Source organism: Heptranchias perlo, chromosome 7 (assembly GCF_035084215.1).
Source record: "Heptranchias perlo isolate sHepPer1 chromosome 7, sHepPer1.hap1, whole genome shotgun sequence".
Classification (NCBI taxonomy): Eukaryota; Metazoa; Chordata; class Chondrichthyes; order Hexanchiformes; family Hexanchidae; genus Heptranchias; species Heptranchias perlo.
The window spans coordinates 5,333,605-5,360,141 of NC_090331.1; the positions used below are offsets into that span (position 1 = coordinate 5,333,605).

Below are 26,537 nucleotides of genomic sequence, written 5' to 3' on the forward strand. Positions count from 1 at the left end.
GAGGGAGGAAGTGCGGAGGAGGAAGGGGAGGGGAGGAGCAAAGGGGGAAGGATGAAGAGGAGGACAAGGGGAGGAGGGGAGGGGAGGAGGAGGAAAGGGGTGGGAGGAGGAGGAGGAGGGAAGGAGGGAGGGGGAAGAGGAGGGGAAGATGAGGAGGAGAGGAGGAGGGAACGGGAGGGGGCAGGGAAGGAGGGGGAGGAAGAGAGAGGGGAGGGGAGGAGGGGAGGGTGAGAGAGGGGAGGGAGGAGGAGATGAGGAGGGGAGGAGAAGGGAGGAGGAGGGGGAGGGGGTGAGGAGGAGTTGGGGAAGAGGAGGAAGAGGAGGAGGAGCGAGAGGGAGGGAGGTGTTTTTTTTTATTCGTTCATGGGATGGGGGAAGGAGAGGAGGGGGAGGAGGAGGGGGAGGGGGAGTGGGTAAGGACGGGGAGGAGGAGGGGGAGCGAGAGGGAGCAGGAAGGACGAGGGGAGGAGGGGAGGGGAGGAGGGAGGGGGAGGAGGGGAGGGGGAGGGAGGGGATGGAGGGGGAGGAGGAGGAGTCGGGGAGGAGGGAGGGGGAGGGAGGGGATGGAGGGGGAGGAGGAGGAGTCGGGGAGGAGGAGGTGGGAGGAGGAGGGAGGGGGAGGGAGGAGGAGGGGATGGGGAGGAGGAGGAGGAGGAGGGGGAGGTGTGGGGGAGGAGGCGGGAGGGGAGGGGAGGAGGAGGATGGAGGGGTGGGGGCGGAGGAGGGACGGGGAGGGAGGAAGAGGGAGGGGGTGGGAGGAGGAGGATGGAGGGGTGGGGGAGGAGGAGGGACGGGGAGGGAGGAGGAGGGAGGGGGTGGAGGGAGGGGAGGGGGAGAAGGAGGTGGGGGGGAGGTGTGGGGGAGGAGGCGGGAGGGGAGGGGGAGGAGGAGGATGGAGGGGTGGGGGAGGAGGAGCGACCGGGAGGGAGGAAGAGGGAGGGGGTGGGAGGAGGAGGATGGAGGGGTGGGGGAGGGGAGGGACGGGGAGGGAGGAGGAGGGAGGGGGAGGGAGGAGGAGGATGGAGGGGTGGGGGAGGAGAAAGGGGAGGAGGAACGGGGAGGGAGGAGGAGGAAGGGGGTGGAGGGAGGGGAGGGGGAGAAGGAGGAGGGGGAGGTGTGGGGGAGGAGGCGGGAGGGGAGGGGGAGGAGGAGAATGGAGGGGTGGGGGAGGAGGAGCGACCGGGAGGGAGGAGGAGGGAGGGGATGGAGGGGGAGGAGGAGGAGTAGGGAGGAGGGAGGGGGAGGAGGGGAGGCGAGGAGGAGGTGGGAGGGGGAGGGAGGAGGAGGGGATGGGGAGGAGGAGGAGGGGGAGGTGTGGGGGAGGAGGCAGGAGGGGAGGGAGAGGAAGAGGATGGAGGGGTGGGGGAGGAGGAGCGACCGGGAGGGAGGAGGAGGGAGGGGGTGGGAGGAGGAGGATGGAGGGGTGGGGGAGGAGGAGGGACGGGGAGGGAGGAGGAGGGAGGGGGTGGGAGGAGGAGGATGGAGGGGTGGGGAAGGAGAAGGGGAGGAGGAACGGGGAGGGAGGAGGAGGAAGGGGGTGGAGGGAGGGGAGGGGGAGAAGGAGGAGGGGGAGGTGTGGGGGAGGAGGAGGGTGGAGGGTTGGGGAGGAGAAGGGGAGGAGGGACGGGGAGGGAGGAGGAGGAAGGAGGGGAGGGGGAGATGGAGGGAGGAGGGGTGGGGCAGGAGGAGGGGGAGGGGTGGGGCAGGAGGAGGGGGAGGAGGGACGGGGAGGGAGGAGGAGGGAGGGGGATGGGGAGGAGGAGGGGGAGGTGTGGGGGAGGAGGGGGGAGGGGAGGGGGAGGAGGAGGAGGGAGGGGTGGGGCAGGAGGAGGGGGGAGTGGTGGGGAGGAGGAGGGGGGAGCGATGGGGCAGGAGGAGGGGGAGGAGTGACGGGGAGGGAGGAGTGACAGGGAGGGAGGAGGGGGGAGGTGGAGGGAGGGGAGGGGAGGAGGAGGGAGGGGAGGGGGAGAGGAGGGAGGAGGAGGGATGGGGAGGAGGAGGGTGGAGGGTTGGGGAGGAGGAGGGACGGGGAGGGAGGAGGAGGAGGAGGGAGGAGGCCCCCTCTTCACCCTTCGACGTTCGACTCTTTCTCTGCACCAGGTCTTGTTCTCTAACGGTTCCGTCTCTTTTCCCGACAGGTTATCGCCACATCCACCTGCTCTCGAAAGACGGAATGAGCATCCCGCCCTCCTCCTTGTTTGTCCACACCCGGATCACCGAGACCGCAGGGAGATAGCGGGTCCTGAGCTCAGCGAGGGCGGAGTCCAGGCGATCGACCCCTGCCTCTCACTGCACTCTCGTCCCTCCCCCCGCCTTTTGCCAGATCCTCACCAGATAGTTTTATAGCCATGTATAGATTTACTGGTATTTTTTTATATATTTTGCTGTTATTTGTACCTCCCCGTGAGTTGCTCCCCTTTCAAAACACATGAACGCGTCGCAGATCATGCCCAGGAGGTCAGGGTTCAACAGAGGTGAGCTGACAGGTCAACGGCTAACGATCGCCGCTAAAACGGCAGATCGCGCGTCAGTCGGCAAAATCGGGTACGGCTCGGGAGAGAGGGGCAACGTCTGAGCCCGCCGGGCAGAGAATCCCCCCGAGAGTGGGGAGAGTCCATGATTGCGGGGACTGTACTCAAGGCATCATGGGGTATGGAGAGAGAGCGGGAATACGGTGTTGAGATAGAGGATCGGCCATGATTATATTGAATGGCGGAGCAGGCTCGAAGGGCCGAATGGCCTACTCCTGCTCCTATTCTCTATGTTTCCATGTACATGGCATGCACTGTCTAGGCTTTTACGCTGAGAACAGTGAGATATCAGAGGGCTAATGCCTCCCTTGGAATTATACCCAGCGATGGCCAGTAGCTCCAGTGAGCTCGGGTCAGACTCCATCTGGAGACTGGGTTCAGTTCTGGGCACCGCACCTCAGGAAGGATATATTGGCCTTGGAGGGGGTGCAGCGCAGATTCACCAGAATGATACCGGGGCTAAAAGGGTTAAATTATGAGGACAGGTTGCACAGACTAGACTTGTATTCCCTTGAGTATAGGAGATTAAGGGATGATCTAATTGAGGTGTTTAAGATGATTAAAGGATTTGATAGTGTAGATAGAGAGAAACTATTTCCTCTGGTGGGGGGAGTCCAGAACAAGGGGGCAGAACCTTAAAATTAGAGCCAGGCCGTTCAGGGGTGATGTCAGGAAACACTTCTTCACACAAAGGGGAGTGGGAATCTGGAACTCTCTCCCCCAAAAAGCTGTTGGGGCTGGGGGTCAGTTGAAAATTTCAAAACTGAGATTTTTGTTGGGTGAGGGGATTAAGGGTTAGGGAACCAAGGCGGGTAAATGGAGTTAAGATACAGATCAGCCAATGATCCAATTGAATGGCGGAACAGGTTCAAGGGGCTGAATGGCCTCCTCCTGTTCCTTTGGACAGGGAGTGGTGGCTGGATATTGAACTATGAGCCTGATCCTGCTCTCGTCCGGTGTCCACACACAGGCGAGATTCACTGAACAGACCACTGATATTTTGTTTGCCCCCTTTCCGCAACCCCCCACTCCCCAACCCCCAATCCCCAGAACCCCCCTCCCCAACTCCCACTCCCCAGACCCCCACCACAGACCCCCACTCCCAGTCCCCCCTCCCCGACCCCCACTCCCCAACCCCCAATCCCCTGAAACCCCTCCCCAGTCCCCCACCCCAGACCCCCACTCCCAGTCCCCCCTCCCCGACCCCCACTCCCCAACCCCCAATCCCCAGAACCCCCTCCCCAGTCCCCCACCCCAGACCCCCACTCCCAGTCCCCCCTCCCCGACCCCCACTCCCAGTCCCCCCTCCCCGACCCCCACTCCCCAACCCCCAATCCCCAGAACCCCCTCTCCGAACCCACTCCCCGACCCCCCTCCCCAACCAGCCCCTCCCCAGTGCCCCCCCCTCCTCAGGGGGACACTGAGACCAATTGTAGATCATCCTGCCCCATCCCTAGCTGAGATCAGTTGACTCCGTGGGGACCATCGATCGACCCTGTTCACCAAGCGCTGCCTTTAAGGTGGGGGCCTCTGTGAAGCAGCGAAGCAGGATATTGTCCCCACTCCCAGACCGGGAAACGCTCTCAGCAGCGAAAGTACCGGTGGGAAACGGTGAGGAGAGGGTTTAGAAATGAACTGTAAGATGTGTCAGCTCGGGTGGGTTGTGTGTTTCTGTAATGAGATGCTGGGTTTGGGGAAAGGGGGCAGCTCGTCACGGGACAGTCCTGGGTGGGTGGGGGGGGGAGACACGATAATAGACATGTGGCTGAGTGGGGGGTCTCACATATTCCCTGGATGTAACTGTTCCTCCACTGTGTCAGAGTGACTGTGATCAGAATAACCATCGAGACCCCTATTAGACAAGGGGCTCTCTCCATCGGAAACCCCATTACAGACGGGTGTCTGTCCATTAAACCCACTGTTACAGACGGGTGTCTGTCCATTAAACCCACTGTTACAGACAGGTGTCTGTCCATTAAACCCACTGTTACAGACAGGTGTCTGTCCATTAAACCCACTGTTACAGACGGGTGTCTGTCCATTAAACCCCCATTACAGACGGGTGTCTGTCCATTAAACCCACTGTTACAGACAGGTGTCTGTCCATTAAACCCACTGTTACAGACGGGTGTCTGTCCATTAAACCCACTGTTACTGATGGGTGTCTGTCCATTAAACCCACTGTTACAGACAGGTGTCTGTCCATTAAACCCACTGTTACAGACAGGTGTCTGTCCATTAAACCCACTGTTACAGACAGGTGTCTGTCCATTAAACCCACTGTTACAGACGGGTGTCTGTCCATTAAACCCACTGTTACAGACGGGTGTCTGTCCATTAAACCCACTGTTACAGACGGGTGTCTGTCCATTAAACCCACTGTTACAGACGGGTGTCTGTCCATTAAACCCACTGTTACAGACGGGTGTCTGTCCATTAAACCCACTGTTACAGACGGGTGTCTGTCCATTAAACCCACTGTTACAGACGGTGTCTGTCCATTAAACCCACTGTTACAGACGGGTGTCTGTCCATTAAACCCACTGTTACAGACGGTGTCTGTCCATTAAACCCACTGTTACAGACGGGTGTCTGTCCATTAAACCCACTGTTACAGACGGTGTCTGTCCATTAAACCCACTGTTACAGACGGTGTCTGTCCATTAAACCCACTGTTACAGACGGGTGTCTGTCCATTAAACCCACTGTTACAGACGGTGTCTGTCCATTAAACCCACTGTTACAGACGGGTGTCTGTCCATTAAACCCACTGTTACTGATGGGTGTCTGTCCATTAAACCCACTGTTACAGACGGTGTCTGTCCATTAAACCCACTGTTACAGACGGTGTCTGTCCATTAAACCCACTGTTACAGACGGGTGTTTATCCATTAAACCCACTGTTACAGACAGGTGTCTGTCCATTAACCCCCCCATTACAGACGAGTGTCTGTCCATTAACCCCCACTGTTACAGACAGGTGTCTGTCCATTAAACCCACTGTTACAGACGTGTATCTGTCCATTAAAACCCCATTCCAGACGAGTGTCTGTCCATTAAACCGCCATTATGGACAGTTGTCTGTCCAGTAAAACCCCTGTTACAGACTGGTGTTTATCCATTAAACTCACAGTTACAGACGGGTGTCTGTCCATTAAACCCACTGTTACAGACGGGTGTCTATCCATTAAACCCACTGTTACAGACGTGTATCTGTCCATTAAAACCCCATTCCAGACGAGTGTCTGTCCATTAAACCGCCATTACGGACAGGTGTCTGTTCAGTAAAACCCTTGTTACAGACTGGTGTTTATCCATTAAACTCACAGTTACAGACGAGTGTCTGTCCATTAACCCTCCCATTACAGACGGGTGTCTGTCCATTAACCCCCACTGTTACAGACAGGTGTCTGTCCATTAAACACACTGTTACAGACGGGTGTCCGTCCATTAAACCCACTGTTACAGACAGGTGTCTGTTCATTAAACACACTGTTACAGACGGGTGTCCGTCCATTAAACCCACTGTTACAGACAGGTGTCTGTCCATTAAACCCACTGTTACCGACGGGTGTCTGTCCATTAAACCCCCTGTCACAGACTCTGTTTATCAGACCCTGTCACAGACTTCGGGGAATTCAATGGATTGGAGCAGGTGGGAGGTGGTCAGTGGTGATACCGCTGGTTAAAGGGTTAAATTACGAGGACAGGTTGCAGAGATGAGGACAGGTTGTATTCCCTCGAGTATAGAGATTAAGGGGTGATCTAATTGAGGTTTTAAGATGATTAAAGGATTTGATCGGGTCGATAGAGAGAAACTATTTCCTCTGGTGGGGGGAGTCCAGAACAAGGGGGAATAACCTTAAAATTAGAGCCAGGCCGTTCAGGGGTGATGTCAGGAAGCACTTCTTCACACAAAGGGGAGTGGAAATTTGGAACTCTCTCCCTCCAAAAGCTGTTGGGGCTGGGGGTCAATTGAAAATTTCAAAACTGAGATTGATCGATTTTTGTTGGGTGAGGGGATTAAGGGTTACAGAACCAAGGCGGGTAAATGGAGTTAAAATTCAGATCGGCCATGATCGAACTGAATGGTGGAACAGGCTCGAGGGGCTGAGTGGCCTCCGCCTGTTCCCATGGTCCTAAGGGAGGCTCTCGGGCGGCATTTCAACGCACGATTCTGGCATGGAAGATTCTAGAGCCTTCAGTGCCGCCACTGGGATTTTCGAACGGTGAGCTGGAGGTTTGGGGCTGCTGATACAGAGGGGATGGGTTTTCCTGTTTCGTCACACTGGATCCTGCTCGGTCCCTACAGAGTACACGACCGCTCTCTCGCCCCTGAATTGTTAAGCGATGGCACCTTGTAGCCAATGACGGGAAAGCTTGGTGACTCTCCCACCTTGTCTGTGTCTCCCTGTTCGACCCGCACCCTCCTGCCAGCCTTACTGTAAGACGCACGCTGTTCCTTGCAAATCCTGTACCGTCCGAGTGTCTCACACAGCTCCCTCCTGTGCATCTCAATATAACGTCCTCCCAACAAATTAAACATTAATATATTGAAACTCAATCTGTGCTGACTTCCGGTTATTGTAAGATTTTTTTAATTTGCACTTAGCCTCTGAGGGCAGCTATCCCACAGTGCACCTGGTCTCCAGGTACACCTACCCCACAGTGCACCTGGTCTCCAGATACACCTATCCCACAGTGCACCTGGTCTACAGATACACCTATCCCACAGTGCACCTGGTCTCCAGGTGCAGCTATCCCACAGTGCACCTGGTCTCCAGGTACAGCTATCCCACAGTGCACCTGGTCTCCAGGTACACCTACCCCACAGTGCACCTGGTCTCCAGATACACCTATCCCACAGTGCACCTGGTCTACAGATACACCTATCCCACAGTGCACCTGGTCTCCAGGTACAGCTATCCCACAGTGCACCTGGTCTCCAGGTACACCTATCCCACAGTGCACCTGGTCTCCAGGTACACCTATCCCACAGTGCACCTGGTCTCCAGGTACACTTATCCCACAGTGCACCTGGTTTCCAGGTACATCTATCCCACAGTGCACCTGGTCTCCAGGTACAGCTATCCCACAGTGCACCTGGTATACAGATACACCTATCCCACAGTGCACCTGGTCTCCAGGTACAGCTATCCCACAGTGCACCTGGTCTCCAGGTACACCTTTCCCACAGTGCACCTGGTCTCCAGGTACACCGATCCCACAGTGCACCTGGTCTCCAGGAACACCTTTCCCACAGTGCACCTGGTCTCCAGGTACACCTATCCCACAGTGCACCTGGTCTCCAGGTACAGCTATCCCACAGTGCACCTGGTCTCCAGGTACACCTATCCCACAGTGCACCTGGTCTCCAGGTACATCTATCCCACAGTGCACCTGGTCTGTGCATGTATTGAACCTCATAACGAGGTGTTAGGATCGGTGACCAAAAAAGAGGTCAGTTTTAAGGAGCATCTTAAAGGAGGAGAGAGAGGTGGAGAGGTTTAGGGAGGGAATTCCAGAGCTTGGGGCCCAGGCAACTGAAGGCACGGCCGCCAATGGCGGGGCGATTAAAATCAGGGATGTGCAAGAGGCCAGAATTGGAGGAGTGCAGAGATCTCGGAGGGTTGTGGGGCTGGAGGAGGTTACAGAGATAGGGAGGGGCGAGGCCATGGAAGGATGTGAAAACAAGGATGAGAATTTTAAAATCGGGGTGTTCCCGGACCGGGAGCCAATGTAGGTCAGCGAGCACAGGGGGTGATGGGTGAACGGGACTTGGTGCGAGTTAGGATACGGGGCAGCAGAGTTTTGGATGAGCGCAAGTTTATGGAGGGTGGTGGATGGGGGACCGGCCAGGAGAACATTGGAATAGTCGAGTCTGGAGGTAACAAAGGCACGGATGAGGGTTTCAGCGGCAGATGAGCTGAGGCAGGGGGCGGAGACGGGCGATGTTCCGGAGGTGGAAGTAGGTGGTCTTGGTGATGGAGCGGATTTGGTTTCGGACGCTCAGTTTAAGGTCTATTCGAACACCAAGGTTGCAAACAGTCTGTTTCAGCCTCAGACAGTGGGCAGTGAGAGGGATGGAGTCGGTGGCTGGGGAATGGACTCTGTGGCGGGGACCGAAGACGATGGCCCAGAATTTCCTGTCAAAATAACGGTGAGGCTAAGTCGCCCGCAGTTATTTATGCGAAAATGCTACAGCAACTTCAGGCGGGGAGCAGATGTTCAGTTAAACGCGGATATCCAAAAGTTGCTGTCCCAGATGTGCTGCTCCGCCGTTAGCTTTGTGAAAACAACATCTCGCTGCCTGCCTCACCGTTGACTTGCACTGAACAGCGAGAAGTTGCTGTATTTGTCTCATGGATACAAACTAAACTTAACAGAAAGTTAAGTCTTGTCCATTTCAGTCTAAGTGCCCTTTTATCGACGTGCTAAGTATTAATTACTGCCAGTCAACCTCGCTGACACTGAAAATGAACTATTACAAGTGTCAAGTCTCATTCCCTCAGGTTTTAATTGTTGGAGAATTTTAAAATGATAAATTAAATTTTTTTTGCTTTTCCTTTCTGTCTCTTTTCTCTCTTGTAATCCAATCTTTCTTTCCCTCTTTTTTTTATTCGTTCATGGGATGTGGGCATCGCTGGCGAGGCCAGCATTTATTGACCATCCCTAATTGCCCTTGAGAAGGTGGTGGTGAGCCGCCTTCTTGAACCGCTGCAGTCCGTGTGGTGAAGGTTCTCCCACAGTGCTGTTTGGAAGGGAGTTCCAGGATTTTGACCCAGCGACGATGAAGGAACGGCGATATATTTCCAAGTCGGGATGGTGTGTGACTTGGAGGGGAACGTGCAGGTGGTGTTATTCCCATGTGCCTGCTGCTCTTGTCCTTCTATGTGGTAGAGGTCGCGGGTTTGGGAGGTGCTGTCGAAGAAGCCTTGGCGAGTTGCTGCAGTGCATCCTGTGGATGGTACACACTGCAGCCACAGTACACCGGTGGTGAAGGGAGTGAATGTTTAGGGTGGTGGATGGGGTGTCAATCAAGTGGGCTGCTTTGTCCTGGATGGTGTCGAGCTTCTTGAGTGTTGTTGGAGCTGCACTCATCCAGGCAAGTGAAGAGTATTCCATCACACTCCTGACTTGTGCCTTGTAAATGGTGGAAAGGCTTTGGGGAGTCAGGAGGTGAGTCACTCACCGCAGAATACCCAGCCTCTGACCTGCTCTTGTAGCCACAGTATTTATGTGGCTGGTCCAGTTAAGTTTCTGGTCAATGGTGACCCTCCAGGATGTTGATGGTGGGGGATTTGGTGATGGTAATGCCGTTGAATGTCAAGGGGAGGTGGTTAGACTCTCTCTTGTTGGAGATGGTCATTGCCTGGCACTTGTCTGGCGTGCATGTTACTTGCCACTTATCAGCCCAAGCCTGGATGTTGTCCAGGTCTTGCTGCATGCAGGCTCGGACTGCTTCATTATCTGAGGGGTCTCTTTATTTCTCTTTTTGTACCTGATTTACACTGAATTCACCCACTCTAGTTTACACTTCCTCCTCAGTCCTTGCGCTGATCATTCCTCAGTCCTTCACTCTGATTGGTTAAGGAGATACCCGGTTGCTTGCCCTGTTCACTCAGGTCCCAGATGCTCCACTGCACCATTTCCACCTCCCACTTCCAGCAATTTGCGGCGCAAAAATCTCACGGAGATTAAACGGGCAAAGGGCAAGTCCATCTAATGGCCATCCGTTACCCGGATAAAACACTTTCTGCCCAATATTTAATTGGAGGAAAGTTCTGCTCGTCCAATACTGGATGTCGGACAAGCAGCTTAACAAACACAGAGGCAGTGGAGGGGGTCGAGAGAGGTGGTGGTGAGATAGGGCTGGGTGTCGTCAGACTCAGAGTCCAGGTAAGCTTCAATTAACTGGTCAGCTTTCTTGGACGCAATCCAGGCTAATCTTGTCATTATTACTCTGCCCTCTGCCCTCTCTCCTGGAAGGGGAGGGTGAGCAGACACACACCAGGTGGGAACCGTTTCCAGAAACATTGCCTATTAAGGGTCCTACTGACACCGGCACCTCGGCTGGCCAGTGCTAAAGATGGCTCTCTCTAAATTCGAGCTTTACAGTCTGGCTATTTTTAACCCAGTGATGTTAAAACTGTAGCAGCTGCTTTTGGCTAGAGTCGGAGAGTGACGGCAGTGAGGGTCCGGCAGAGGCTGATTCCTCTTTCAGTAATCCTTCCAATAGCCCGCACACCTCTCTCTGCCTCCCTGCATTTTCCTGATCATGAACCCTTGAACTTTGCTATGTCGGCCATGGCTCAATGGATAACACTCTTACCTCTGAGTCAGAAGAAGTCCCCACTCCAAAGACTTGAGTGCAAAATCCTGGCCGACACTCCCAGTGCAGTACTGAGGGAGTGCTGCACTGTCGGAGGTGCCGTCTTTCAGATGAGACGTTAAACCGAGGCCCCTTCTGCCCTCTCGAGTGGATGTAAAAGATCCCACGGCCACTATTTCGAAGAAGAGCAGGGGGAGTTCTCCCCGGTGTCCTGGGGCCAATATTTATCCCTCAACCAACATCACTAAAAAAAACAGATGATCTGGTCATTATCACCTTGCTGTTTAAATTGCACCTTTCACCAACTCAGGACGTCCCGAAGCATTTTTTGCAGCCAATTGAGTACATTTTGAAGTGTAGTCGCTGTTGTAGAGTAGGAAGCCCGGCAGCCAATTTGTGCACAGCAAGATCCCACAAACAGCAGCGTGTAAGGGGAGGGTACACATCACAGTTTTAATCTCCGCCCCCAGGTCTGTACTGAGATTCCAGGGGCATGATTTTGATCCGGAGCCGGGAAGGGAGCAGGGGTGGGGGTGGGGGGGGAATGGGGAGGCCGGGGTGGGGGGGGGCGGGGGAAGTGGAGGGTGGCGGGGGGGAGATTTTTGTGTGGGAGACCCGGAAGAGAATTGAGTGCGTCGGAATCTGCGATGATAACTCAATTGAAGGCAATTGTTTTTGTTTGCGGGTTTGCCGCTCGACAGCCAGCCAGATTGACAGGGATCGGAGAGGAGGGAGGGAGGGAGAGATCATGGGCCCTGGAGGACATCGGGAGGGGGTGGGGTGGGGATGGGGGGTCGTGGAGGACTGGAAAGATTCAGAAGCCATGGGAAACCTGTGCAGGAGAAGTTAAATTCGTTTCTGTTTAAGAATCAATTAAAAAATCCCTACCTGAAGTACCTCAATGATCTTAATTGATGCACTAAGTGTTTGCCCACCAGCATTAATTGGGGACGCGACTTCCGGGTTTCGGCTGCCCGTGCGCAGTCAAACACGCCCGCGTTAAACCCGTCCCCCACCCCCGACCCACCCGTTCTTGAAGGTTAAAATGACCCCCTCTCGTCTCACCCAAGGCAGCAGTTATGGGGCAACGATCGCCCTCCGCTGGAAATTGCATGCGTGACAACTGGATGAGGATAGGATGGGGCTGTTGTGATGCTCTTCATGGTTGAATAGCTGGCCGACACTCTGAATTCGCATGTGAAGAATAACTGGTCGAGGAACCAATAAAGCACAACACAATAAGCATCAACTGAGCTCCTAATCAACTCTCTCGCTTTCGGTGGGAGTCTGATGTGACACCATCGAAAGGATCACAACCTCCTGCCTATTTTCACTTTGCTTGTCACCGGGCAGTGAGGACATCCCAGGGATCGTGGGGATAACGAGAGGCCTCCACTAAAATGACAAATCCTGTAGATTTAATAGAAGGCTTTCACAGTGGCACTGAATGCTGGGATAGCCATGCCTCCATAGCTGGTCTGTTGCTTTTTTTTATATATATACCCCTCCAGTAAGAGAAAGCAATAGAAAATACTTTCAAATCTTACAGCTGGCCAGAAATTGGAGATGGTAGGGGGTAAATCCCAGAATGGGTCAAGGCTAGATTGGAGCACCAGTCAGCAATAGGGCTATGAGGGTAAATCCCGGAGTGGAGAAGACTGAACTGGAGCACGAGTCAGCGAAAGGGCTATAGAGATAAATCCCGGAATGGAGCCAGGCTGGACTGGAGCATGAGTCAGCGATAGGGCTATAGAGATAAATCCTGGAATGGAGCCAGGCTGGACTGGAGCATGAGTCAGCGATAGGGCTATAGGGATAAATCCCGGAATGGAGCCAGCCTGGACTGGAGCATGAGTCAGCGATAGGGCTATAGGGATAAAGCCCGGAGTGAATCCAGGCTGGACTGGAGCACGAGCCAGAGCTAGGGCTATAAGGGTAAATCCCGGAGTGGAGTTAGGCTGGACTGGATCATGTTAGAAATAGGCATTGAACATAAGAACATAAGAAATAGGAGCAGGAGTAGGCCAATCGGCCCCTCGAGCCTGCTCCGCCATTTAATAAGATCATGGCTGATCTGATCCTAACCTCAAATCTAAATTCATGTCCAATTTCCTGCCCGCTCCCCGTAACCCCAAATTGAGCTTGAGAATGACGTACTTAAGACCGAAACTAGATTATTAAACTTAAACAAAGCCAATTACGTAGGTATGGGTTGGCTAAGGTTGATCGGGAAATTAGATTAAAAGATATGATGGTAAATAAGCAATGATGAACATTTAAAGAAATATTTCATAATTCTCAACGAATATACATTCCATTGAGGAATAAAAGTGCCACAGGAAAAGTGATCCATCCGTGGCTAACTACAGAAGTTAAGGATAGTATTAGATTAAAAGAGGCTTATAATGTTGCCAAGAAGAATAATCCTGATGACTGGGAGAGTTTTAGAAACCGGCAAAGGATGACCAAAAAATTGATAAAGGGAGAAAATAGAATGAGAGCAAACTAGCAAGAAATATAAAAACAGACTGTAAGAGCTTCTACAAGTATGTGAAAAGGAAGAGAGTAGCAAAAGTTAACGTTGGTCCCTTAGAGGCTGAGACAGGAGAAATTATAATGGGGAATCAGGAAATGGCTGATGCATTAAACAAATATTTTGTATCTGTCTTCACAGTAGAAGACACAAAAAGCATACCAGAAATAGTGGGGAACCAAGGGGCAAATGAGAGTGAGGAACTTAAAGTAATTAATATCAGTGGAGAAAAAGTACTGGAGAAATTAATGGGTCTAAAAGCCAACAAATCCTCTGGACCTGATGGCCTACATCCTAAGATTCTAAAAGAGGTGGCTGCAGAGATAGTGGATGCATTAGTTGTGATCTTCCAAAATTCCCTCGATTCTAGAATGGTCCCCGTGGATTGGAAGGTAGCAAATGTAACCCCGCTATTCAAAAAAGGAGGGAGAGAGAAAACAGGGAACTACAGGCCAGTTAGCCTGACATCGGTCATCGGGAAAATGCTGGAATCCATTGTTAAGGAAGTGTTAACAGGGCACTTAGAAAATCATAATATGATTAGGCAGAGTCAACATGGTTTTATGAAAGGGAAATTGTGTTTGACAAATCTATTAGAGTTTTTTGAGGATGTAACTAGCAGGGTGGATAAAGGGGAACCAGTAGATGTAGTATATTTGGATTTTCAAAAGGCATTCAATAAGGTGCCACACGAAAGGTTGTTACACAAGATAAGGGCTCATGGGGTTGGGGGTAACATATTAGCATGGATAGAGGATTGGTTAATGGACAGAAAACAGAGAGTAGGGATAAATGGGTCATTTTCAGGTTGGCAGGCTGCAACTAGTGGGGTGCTGCAAGGATCAGTGCTTGGGCCTCAGCTATTTACAATCTATATTAATGACTTAGATGAAGGGACCGAGTGTAATGTATCCAAGTTTGCTGACGATACAAAGTTAGGTGGGAAAGTAAGCTGTGAGGGCACAAAGAGTCTGCAAAGGGATACAGACAGGTTCAGTGAGTGGGCAAGAAGGTGGCAAATGGAGTATAATGTGGGGAAATGTGAGGTTATTCATTTTGGTAGGAAGAACAGAAAAACAGAATATTTTTAAATGGTGAGAAACTATTAAATGTTGGTGTTCAGAAACATGTACACGAATCACAGAAAGTTAACATGCAGGTACAGCAAGCAATTAGGAAAGCGAATGGTATGTTGGCCTTTATTGCAAGGGGTTGGAGTACAGGGGAGAACCTTCACCACACGGACTGCAGTGGTTCAAGAAGGCGGCTCACCACCACCTTCTCAAGGGCAATTAGGGATGGGCAATAAATGCCGGCCTCGCCAGCGACGCCCACATCCCGAGAATGAATAAAAAAGAGTAAGGAAGTCTTGCTGCAATTGTACAGGGCTTTGGTGAGACCTCACCTGGAGTACTGTGTACAGTTTTGGTCGCCTTATCTAAGGAAGGATATACTTGTCTTAGAGGCGGTGCAAAGAAGTTTCACTAGATTGATTTGTCCTATGAGGAGAGATTGAGTAGAATGGGCCTTTACACACTGGAGTTTAGAAGAATGAGAGGTGATCTCATTGAAACAGACAAGATTCTGAGGGGGCTTCACAGGGTAGATGCTGAGAGGTTGTTTCCACTGGCTGAAGAGTCTAGAACTAGAGGACATAGTCCCAGGATAAGTGGTCGGACATTTAAGACTGAGATGAGGAGGAATTTCTTCACTCAGAGGGTTGTGAATCTTTGGAATTCTCTACCCCAGAGGGCTGTGGATTCTGAGTCATTGAATATATTCAAGGCTGTGACCGATAGATTTGTCGACTCCAAGGGAATCAAGGGATATGGGGATCGGGCGAGAAAGTGACGTTGAGGTTGAAGATCAGCCATGATCTCATTGAATGATGGAGCAGGCTCAAGGGGCCGAATGGCCTACTCCTGCTCCTATTTTCTTATGTTCTTAGGCCTGTAAGGGTAAATCCCGGAGTGGAGTCAGGCTGGATTGGAGCATGTCGGATATAGGGCTATAGGGGTAAATCCCGGAGTGGAGTCAGGCTGGATTGGAGCATGTCGGAGATAGGGCTATAGGGGTAAATCCCGGAGTGGAGTCAGGCTGGATTGGAGCATGTCAGAGATAGGGCTATAGGGGTAAATCCCGGAGTGGAGTCAGGCTGGATTGGAGCATGTCGGAGATAGGGCTATAGGGGTAAATCCCGGAGTGGAGTCAGGCTGGATTGGAGCATGTCGGAGATAGGGCTATAGGGGTAAATCCCGGAGTGGAGTCAGGCTGGATTGGAGCATGTCGGAGATAGGGCTATAGGGGTAAATCCCGGAGTTGTACTTGGCACACATAGGCCAGATTAAGGACACCAAGTTTCCTTCCCTAAAGGACATTAGTGAACTAGTAGAGTTTTTACAACAATCCGACAGCTTCATGGTCACTTTTATTGATACTGGCTTTTTATTTCCAGATTTTTAAAACTGAATTCAAATTCTCAAACTGCCCAGGGTGGGATTCGAACTCACGTTCATCTGGATTATTAGTCCAAGGCCTCTGGATTACCAGCCCACTACACTACCTGCCCGTACTAGTCTACACCGCCTCTCCTGTAATGCACATTATTGTTCTATTGAGGATCGAATGTGCATTCTGTCAAGTTTCTTGGGCAGTAAAGTGCCGCAAATTAAAAGAAGTTGCCACATAAACCATGGCCAGAGTTTGATTGCTCCAGAGTGAGCTATGGAAGAGCCTCAGGTCACTGGTCAGTCACTAGTGGGGCCCGACACCTGGGACCAGGGTGAAAGGGTGGCCGTGGGGAGCCAGCACTGGCCTGTGGCTATCCATCCATCCATGGATATCAAGTATGAGACAAAACATGGAAAGGATCAATACACTATATTGAGGGTCAGACACATTAGATGGAATGGATCTTTTTTTTAATTCGTTCACGGGATGTGGGCGTCGCTGGCAAGGCCGGCATTTATTGCCCATCCCTAATTGCCCTTGAGAAGGTGGTGGTGAGCCGCCTTCTTGAACCGCTGCAGTCCGTGTGGTGACGGTTCTCCCACAGTGCTGTTGGGAAGGGAGTTCCAGGATTTTGACCCAGCGACGATGAAGGAACGGCGATATATTTCCAAGTCGGGATGGTGTGTGACTTGGAGGGGAACGTGCAGGTGGTGTTGTTCCCATGCGCCTGCTGCCCTTGTTCTTCTAGGTGGTAGAGGTCGCGGGTTTGGGAGGTGCTGTCGAAGAAGCCTTGGCGAGTTGCTGCAGTGCATCCTGTGGATGGTGCACACTGCAGCCACATTGCGCCGGTGGTGAAGGGAGTGAATGTTTAGGGTGGTGGATGGGGTGCCAATCAAGCGGGCTGCTTTATCCTGGATAGTGTCGAGCTTCTTGAGTGTTGTTGGAGCTGCACACATCCAGGCAAGTGGAGAGTATTCCATCACACTCCTGACTTGTGCCTTGTAGATGGTGGAAAGGCTTTGGGGAGTCAGGAGGTGAGTCACTCGCCGCAGAATACCCAGCCTCTGACCTGCTCTCGTAGCCACAGTATTTATATGGCTGGTCCAGTTAAGTTTCTGGTCAATGGTGACCCCCAGGATGTTGATGGTGGGGGATTCGGCGATGGTAATGCCGTTGAATGTCAAGGGGAGGTGGTTAGACTCTCTCTTGTTGGAGATGGTCATTGCCTGGCACTTATCTGGCGCGAATGTTACTTGCCACTTATCAGCCCAAGCCTGGATGTTGTCCAGGTCTTGCTGCATGCAGGCTCGGACTGCTTCATTATCTGAGGGGTTGCGAATGGAACTGAACACTGTGCAGTCATCAGCGAACATCCCCATTTCTGACCTTATGATGGAGGGAAGGTCATTGATGAAGCAGCTGAAGATGGTTGGGCCTAGGACACTGCCCTGAGGAACTCCTGCAGCAATGTCCTGGGGCTGAGATGATTGGCCTCCAACAACCACTACCATCTTCCTTTGTGCTAGGTATGACTCCAGCCACTGGAGACACTGGATCAATAGAATATATCTGGTGTCAGGTACAAAACATGGAATGGATCAATAGACTATATCTGGTGTCAGCTACAAAACATGGAATGGATCAATAGACTATCATGAGTCAGGCACAAAACATGGACTGGATTAATAAACTATATCTGGTGTCAGGTACAAAACATGGAATGGATCAATGGAATATATCTGGTGTCAGGTACAAAACATGGAATGGATCAATACATTATATTGAGGGTCAGACACATTAGATGGAATGGATCAATAGAATATATCCAGTGTCAGGTACAAAACATGGAATGGATCAATCGACTATATCTGGTGAAAGGTACAAAACATGGAATGGATCAATGGAATATATCAAGGGTCAGATACAAAATATTGAATGGATCAATAGACTATTGCGGGTCAGGCACAACACATGGACTGGATCAATAAACTAAATCCGAGTCAGACACAAAAGACAGAATGGAGCGATAGACTATATCGGGGGTCAGATATAAAAGACAGAATGGAACAATAGACTATATTGGGGGGGTCAGGCACAAAACATGGACTGGGTCAATAGAATATATCCAGTGTCAGATACAAAACATGTAATGGATGAATAAACTATATTGAGGGTCAGGCACAAAACATGGAAGGGATCAATACATTATATGATTAGTACTAGGTCCCTATCACTTGATCAGTACCAGGTCCCTTGCTTTTTGTGGTATATATCAATGATTTGGACTTGAATGTATGGGGCATGATTAAGAAATTTGAAGATGTTACAAAAATTGGCTGTGTGGTTGATAGTGAGGAGGAAAGCTGTAGACTGCAGGAAGATATCAATGGACTGGTCAGGTGGGCAGAAAAGTGACAAATGGAATTCAATCCAGAGCAGTGTGAGGTAATGCATTTGGGGAGGGCAAACAAGGCAAGGGAATACACAATAAATGGGAGGATACTGAGAGGTGTAGAGGAAGAGAGGGACCTTGGAGTGCATGTCCACAGATCCCTGAAGGTAGCAGAACAGGTAGATAAGGTGGTTAAAAAGGCATACGGGATACTTTCCTTTATTAGTCGAGGCATAGAATATAAGAGCAAGGAGGTTATGCTGGAACTGTACAAAACACTAGTTCGGCCACAGCTTGAGTACTGAGTACAGTTCTGGTCACCACATTACAGGAAAGATGTGATTGCACTAGAGAGGGTACAGAGGAGATTTACGAGGATTTCGCAGGGGCTGGAGAATTTCAGCTATGAGGAAAGATTGGATAGGCTGTGGTTGTTTTCTTTGGAACAAAGGAGACTGAGGGGAGATTTAATTGAGGTATATAAAATTATGACGGGCCTAGATAGAGTGGATAGGGAGGACCTATTTCCCTTAGCAGAGGGGTCAGTGACCAGGGGGCATAGGTTTAAAGTGATTGGTAGAAGGATCCCTGCACTAGTGGCAACAAGAGTGAAACCCAAAACCCGGGATAGAGCCAGCAAAGCCAGAGTGTCACAAACTGGAAGTGTCACAGTGTGACGTCTGATCATGGGGATGGAGGACCAGCATCAGTTACACAGCACCAAACAGGTGTCAAGGTCGGATCTGGGGAGACCAGACAGTGTAACATATTCCAAATATGGGCGAATGGTAAAACCCAAAGGCTGGGGCATACGAACATAGGAAAATAGGAACAGGAGGAGGCCATTCAGCCCCTCGAGCCTGTTCCACCATTCAATTAGATCATGGCTGATCTGTACTTCAACTCCGTAAACTCTGGCCGGCCTCCCACCTCCCACCCTCCGTAAACTCTGGCCGGCCTCCCACCTCCCACCCTCCGTAAACCCTGGCCGGCCTCCCACCTCCCACCCTCCGTAAACCCTGGCCGGCCTCCCACCTCCCACCCTCCGTAAACTCTGGCCGGCCTCCCACCTCCCACCCTCCGTAAACTCTGGCCGGCCTCCCACCTCCCACCCTCCGTAAACCCTGGCCGGCCTCCCACCTCCCACCCTCCATAAACTTGAGCTCATCCAAACCTCTGCTGCCCGTATCCCAACTCACACCAAGTCCCGTTCTCCCATCACCCCTCACTGACCTACATTGGTTCCCGGTCCGGCAACGCCTCGATTTCAAAATACTCATCCCCGTGTTCAAATCGCTCTGTGGCCTCGCTCCTCCCCGTCTCTGGAACCTCCTCCAGCTTTTGGTCCCCTGTCCTAATATCTCTTTATATGGCTCAGTGTCAATTTTTGTCTGATAACAGCACCTGTGAAGCGCTTTGGGTCGTTTTTCTATGTTAAAGGTGCTGTATAAATACAAGTTGTCTTGGGGCCAGGACCCCATTTTCATCCCCACAGCAAGCTGGGATCTTCCCGGCTGCTGGATCATTGGACGGGATGGAAGCTAAGGGAATTCAGGCAGGAGGAAGTCCGCCCCCCCCCCCCCCCCCCCCCCCGGTCGGGCCTCCTCCACCCTCGTTAGTTGCCAGCTGCGGTTCAGTGGGCAGCACTCTCTCGCCTCTGAGTCAGGAGGTCGTGGGTTCAAGTCCCACTCCAGAGACTTGAGCACAAAATCTGGGCCGACACTCCCCAGTGCCAGTACTGAGGCAGTGCTGCACTGACAGAGGTGCCGTCTTTCGGGTGAGACATTAAACCGAGGCCCCGTCTGCTCCTCTCAGGTGGACGTAAAAGATCCCAGGTCCACTATTTTGAAGAAGAGCAGGGGAATTCTCTCTGGACCAAAATTTATCCCTCAACCAACATCACTAAAACAGATTATCACACTGCTGTTTGTGGGATCTTGCTGTGCGCAAATTGGCCGGCCCAGTCCCATACCTTACAACCAGTGACTGTATTTCAAAAGAACTTCATCGGCTGTAAAGCACTTTGGGGTGTCCTGAGGTTGTGAAAGGCAGTGTTTTTAGAAGAGGAGTAGGCCCTCGAGCCTGTTCCGCCAGTCATCGTGGCTGATCTGTATCTTAACTCTATCCACCCGCCTTGGTTCCGTAACCCACAATACACTTGCCCAACAAAAATGTTTCGGGAGTCCTTCATCTCTTTTACATTTTTATGTGCAGTAGAAGAGAAGGCCATTAGGGGGAGTGCTGAGTGAGCTTAAGGAGAGTGAAATCAAAACAGAAAATGCTGGAAACTCTCAGCCACTGAGGCAGCTTCTGTGGAGAGAGAAACAGAGTTAACGATTCAGGTCGATGGCCCTTCGTCAGAACGAGAGTGATTGCTTCTGGTACCCGGTGTGGACGAGACCGTGGAGAGTCGGAGGCCCCTGGAGTGGGCGGAATGTCAAAACTGTTCGTACATCAGTGCCGGAAGCAGGAAAGGAGAAGGCTCCCAAACAAGAGTTCACAAGATTGGGGATCAGTGGGTGAATGGGTACAGGGGGGGGGGTGAATGGGTACAGGGGGGTGAATGGGTACAGGGGGGTGAATGGGTACATGGGGGGTGAATGGGTACAGGGGGGTGAAGGGGTACATGGGGGGTGAATGCGTACAGGGGGTGAAGGGGTACATGGGGGGTGAATGGGTATGGGGGTGAATGGGTACAGGGGGGTGAAGGGGTACATGGGGGTGAATGGGTATGAGAGGGTGAATGGGTACAGGGGGGTGAAGGGACACATGGGGGGTGAATGGGTACAGGGGGGTGAATGGATGCATGGGGGGGGTGAATGGATACAGGGGGTGAATGGGCATGGGGGGTGAATGGGTACAGGAGGGTGAATGGATACAAGGGGTGAATGGGTATGGGGGGTGAATGGGTACAGGGGGTGAATGGGTATGGGGAGGTGAATGGGTACAGGGGGTGAATGGGTATGGGGGGTGAATGGGTACAGGGGGTGAATGGTACAGGGGGGGTGAATGGATACAGGGGGGGTGAATGGATACAGGGGATGAATGGGCATGGGGGGGGTGAATGGGTACAGGGGGGTGAATGGATACAGGAGGGTGAATGGATACAGGGGGTGAATGGATACAGTGGGATGAATGGTACAGGGGGGGTGAATGGTACAGGGGGGGTGAATGGATACAGGGGGGTGAATGGATACAGGGGATGAATGGTACAGGGGGGTGAATGGATACAGGGGGTGAATGGATACAGGGGATGAATGGGTAAGGGGAGTGAATGGGTACGGGAGGGTGAATGGGTACAGGGGGTAAATGGATACAGGGGATGAATGGGTAAGGGGAGTGAATGGGTACAGGGGGTAAATGGTACGGGGTGAATGGGTATGGGGGTGAATGGGTGCAGTTGGTGAATGGGTGCAGAGGGTGAATGGGTACAGGGGGAGAATGGGTACAGGGGGTGAATGGGTACGGGAGGGTGAATGGGTACGGGGTGAATGGGTAAACGGGACTGGGTACAGGGGTGAATGGGTATAGGGGAAATAGGTATGGGGTAATGGGTACAGGGGGTGAATTGTTAAAGGGGGAATGGGTACAGGGGGTGAATGGGTCAAGGGGGAATGGGTATGGGGTAATGGGTACAGGGGGTGAATGGGTCAAGGGGGAATGGGTATAGGGGGAATGGGTATGGGGCAATGGGTACAGGGGGTGAATGGGTACAGGTGTATGGGTAAAGGGGGGAATGGGTAAGGGGAGAATGGGTACTGGGGGAATGGGTAAAGGGGGGAATGGTTATGGGGAGAATGGGTACAGGGGGAATGGGTAAAGGGGGAATGGGTACAGGGGTGAATGGGTATAGAGGAATGGGTACAGGGAGAATGGGTACAGGGGGAATGGGTATTGGGGAGAATGGGTATAGGGGAGAATGGGTACAGGGATGAATGGGTAAAGAGGGGAATGGGTATAGGGGAGAATGGGTACAAGGGGTGAATGGGTACAGGGGGTGAAGGGGTACATGGGGGGTGAATGGGTATGGGGTGTGAATAGGTACAGGGGGTGAAGGGGTACATGGGGGTGAATGGGTATGGGGGGGTGAATGGGTACAGGGGGGGTGAAGGGATACATGGGGGGGTGAATGGGTACAGGGGGGTGAAGGGGTGAATGGGTATGGGGGGTGAATGGATGCATGGGGGGGTTGAATGGATACAGGGGGTGAATGGGTACGGGGGGGTGAATGGGTACAGGAGGGTGAATGGATACAAGGGGTGAATGGGTATGGGGGGTGAATGGGTACAGGGGGTGAATGGGTACAGGGGGTGAATGGGTATGGGGGTGAATGGGTACAGGGGGGTGAATGGATACAGGAGGGTGAATGGATACAGGGGGTGAATGGATACAGGGGTGAATGGGTATGGGGGTGAATGGGTGCAGTTGGTGAATGGGTGCAGAGGGTGAATGGATACAGGGGGTGAATGGGTACGGGGGTGAATGGGTACGGGAGGGTGAATGGGTACAGTGGGTGAATGGATACAGGGGGTGAATGGGTACGGGGGTGAATGGGTACGGGGTGAATGGGTAAACGGGACTGGGTACAGGGGTGAATGGGTATAGGGGAAATGGGTATGGGGTAATGGGTACAGGGGGTGAATTGTTAAAGGGGGAATGGGTACAGGGGGTGAATGGGTCAAGGGGGAATGGGTATGGGGTAATGGGTACAGGGGGTGAATTGTTAAAGGGGGAATGGGTACAGGGGGTGAATGGGTCAAGGGGGAATGGGTATAGGGGGAATGGGTATGGGGCAATGGGTACAGGGGGTGAATGGGTACAGGTGTATGGGTAAAGGGGGGAATGGGTAAGGGGAGAATGGGTACTGGGGGAATGGGTAAAGGGGGGAATGGTTATGGGGAGAATGGGTACAGGGGGAATGGGTAAAGGGGGAATGGGTACAGGGGTGAATGGGTATAGAGGAATGGGTACAGGGAGAATGGGTACAGGGGGAATGGGTATTGGGGAGAATGGGTATAGGGGAGAATGGGTACAGGGATGAATGGGTAAAGGGGGGAATGGGTATAGGGGAGAATGGGTACAAGGGGTGAATGGGTACAGGGGTGAATGTGTAAAGGGGGAATGGGTACGGGGAGAATGGGTACAAGGGGAATGGGTAAAGGGGGAATGGGTGTAGGGGTGAATGGGTATAGGGGAATGGGTACAGGGGTTGAATGGGTATAGGGGGAATGGGTATGGGGCAATGGGTACAGGGGGTGAATGGGTACAAGAGTGAATGGGTACAGGGGGTGAATTGGTAAAGGGGGAGAATGGGTACGGGGAGTATGGGTACAGGGGTGAATGGGTATAGGGGGAATGGGTAAAGGGGGGAATGGGTATAGAGGAGAATGGGTACAGGGGTGAATGGGTAAAGGGGAATGGGTACAGGTGTATGGGTAAAGGGGGAATGGGTAAGGGGAGAATGGGTACAGGGGGAATGGGTAAAGGGGGGAATGGGTATGGGGGAATGGGTAAAGGGGGGAATGGGTACAGGGGAGAATGGGTACAGGGTGAATGGGTATGGGGTGAATGGGTAAAGGGGTGAATGGGTAAAGGGGAGAATGGGTATGGGGAGAATGGGTACAGGGGGAATGGGTAAAGGGGGAATGGGTATGGGGAGAATGGGTAAAGGGGGAATGGATACAGGGGTGAATGGGTACAGGGGTGAATGGGTAAAGGGGGAATGGGTATGGGGGGAATGGGTACAGGGAGAATGGGTAAAGGGGGCAATGGGTATAGGAGGAATGGGTAAAGAGGGGAATGGGTATAGGGGAGAATGGGTACGGGGTGAATGGGTAAAGGGGGGAATGGGTATAGGGGAGAATGGGTACAGGGGTGAATGGGTTAAGGGGGAATGGGTACGGGGAGAATGGGTACAGGTGTATGGGTAAAGGGGGGAATGGGTAAGGGGAGAATGGGTACAGGGGGGAATAGGTAAAGGGGGGAATGGGTATGGGGAGACTGGGTACAGGGGGAATGGGTAAAGGGGGGAATGGGTATGGGGAGACTGGGTACAGGGGGAATGGGTAAAGGGGGGAATGGGTATAGGGGAGAATGGGTACAGGGGGAATGGGTAAAGGGTATAGGAGGAATGGGTAAAGGGGGGAATGGGTATAGGGGGAATGGGTACAGGGGTGAATGGGTAAAGGGGGAATCCGTATGGGGAGAATGGGTACAGGGGGACTGGATACAGGGGTGAATGGGTACAGGGGTGAATGGGTACAGGGGGAATGGGTAAAGGGGGGAATGGGTAAAGGGGGCAATGGGTACAGGGGTGAATGGGTAAAGGGGGAATGGGTATGGGGAGAATGGGTAAAGGGGGAATGGGTATGGGGAGAATGGGTACAGGGGGTGAATGGGTATAGGGCGAATGGGTAAAGGGGGGAATGGGTAAAGGGGGAATGGGTATGAGGAGAATGGGTACATGGGGAATGGGTAAAGGGGGCAATGGGTATAGGAGGAATGGGTAAAGGGGTGAATGGGTAAAGGGGGAATGGGTACAGGGGGAATGGGTATAGGGGTGAATGGGTAGAGGGGAATGAGTGCAGGGGTTGAATGCGTAGAGGGGGAATGGGTATGGGGGCAATGGGTACAGGGGGTGAATGGGTACAGGGGGTGAATGGGTATAGGGTTTAATGGGTACAGGGGGTGAATTGGTAAAGGGGGAATGGGTACAGGGGGTGAATGGGTAAAGGGGGAATGGGTACAGGGGGTGAATGGGTACAAGGGGTGAATGGGTACAGGGGGTGAATGGGTACAAGGGGTGAATGGGTACAGGGGGTGAATTGGTACAAGGGGTGAATGGGTACAGGGGGTGAATTGGTAAAGGGTGAATGGGTACAGGGGGTGAATGGGTACAGGGGGTGAATGGGTACAAGGGGTGAATGGGCACAAGGGGTGAATGGGTACAGGGGGTGAATGGGTACAGGGGGTGAATGGGTACAGGGGCTGACTGGACACAGGGGTGAATGAGCATGGCGGGTGAACACATCAGGCTGGGGGTGGGGGGAGAACGCAAGTGCAAACTAAAGAAAACACCGGGGAATAAAGTCCCAATCTTGTAATCTTCCTGTGTCTTGAGCCCATTTTAATAGGATTCTAAGACGGCATCAGCAAGGAGAGCAGTGATGCAGAGGCAACCCCGTTGCCACAGCAACAGAGGGAGCCACGTCCTTTCCTGCTTCAGTCACCATGTGGATGTACGAACAGTTTTGACATTCCGCCCACTCCAGGAGCCTCAGTCTCTCCACAGTCCCATCCACACCGGGTACCAGAGGCAATCACCATCAACGTCAGTCAACACCTCATTGGCACTCGATCCCTCCCCCTGCACCCCACACCCTCCCTCCCCCCCCCCACACCTCTCTCGCTGGGTGCTGACACCAGCACGATCTGACCAGCTCAATGAGCCTTTATTTTCTCTTCGTTAGCAACTTCCCACAGAGGTCAGCAGATCGTGGCGATAAAGGGACCTTGTTAATAAATAGCAGGGCCCGCCAGTCACCAAAGGGAATGAGGCTAAAACGGTGCAAACTCAGTTTCCGACTCAAGAATCGCACGATGAGAGGCGTCAAAACCCACATTTATACAGCAACAAACCCGCATTTATACAGCAACAAACCCACATTTATACAGCAACAAACCCACATTTATACAGCAACAAACCCACATTTATACAGCAACAAACCCACATTTAAACAGCAACAAACCCACATTTATACAGCAACAAACCCACATTTATACAGCAACAAAACCGCATTTATACAGCAACAAAACCGCATTTATACAGCAACAAACCCACATTTATACAGCAACAAAACCGCATTTATACAGCAACAAACCCACATTTATACAGCAACAAACCCACATTTATACAGCAACAAACCCACATTTATACAGCAACAAACCCACATTTAGAGAGCAACAAAACCGCATTTATACAGCAACAAACCCACATTTATACAGCAACAAACCCACATTTATACAGCAACAAACCACTCATTTATACAACAACAAACCCACATTTATACAGCAACAAACCCACATTTATACAGCAACAAACCCACATTTATACAGCAACAAACCCACATTTATACAGCAACAAACCTGCATTTATACAACAACAATCCCGCAATTATACAGCAACGAACCCGCATTCATACAGCAACAAACCCGCATTTATACAGCAACGAACCCGCATTCATACAGCAACAAACCCGCATTTATACAGCAACAATCCCGCATTTATACAGCAACGAA

At 52.1% G+C, this 26,537-nt stretch overlaps 1 protein-coding gene across 1 annotated transcript in view; it reads left to right on the forward strand.

Annotated features, from left to right (window-relative positions):
• plcd4b (phospholipase C, delta 4b) overlaps nt 1-3,705 on the forward strand; it is a 53,150-nt gene extending 49,445 nt beyond the window's left edge. The window contains exon 12 of the mRNA XM_067986973.1: nt 2,139-3,705. Within this exon, the coding sequence (XP_067843074.1) occupies nt 2,139-2,236 (98 nt within the window). The 3' untranslated portion in view covers nt 2,237-3,705. The remainder of the gene's footprint in view (nt 1-2,138) is intronic.
• The last annotated feature ends 22,832 nt before the right edge of the window (nt 3,706-26,537 follow it).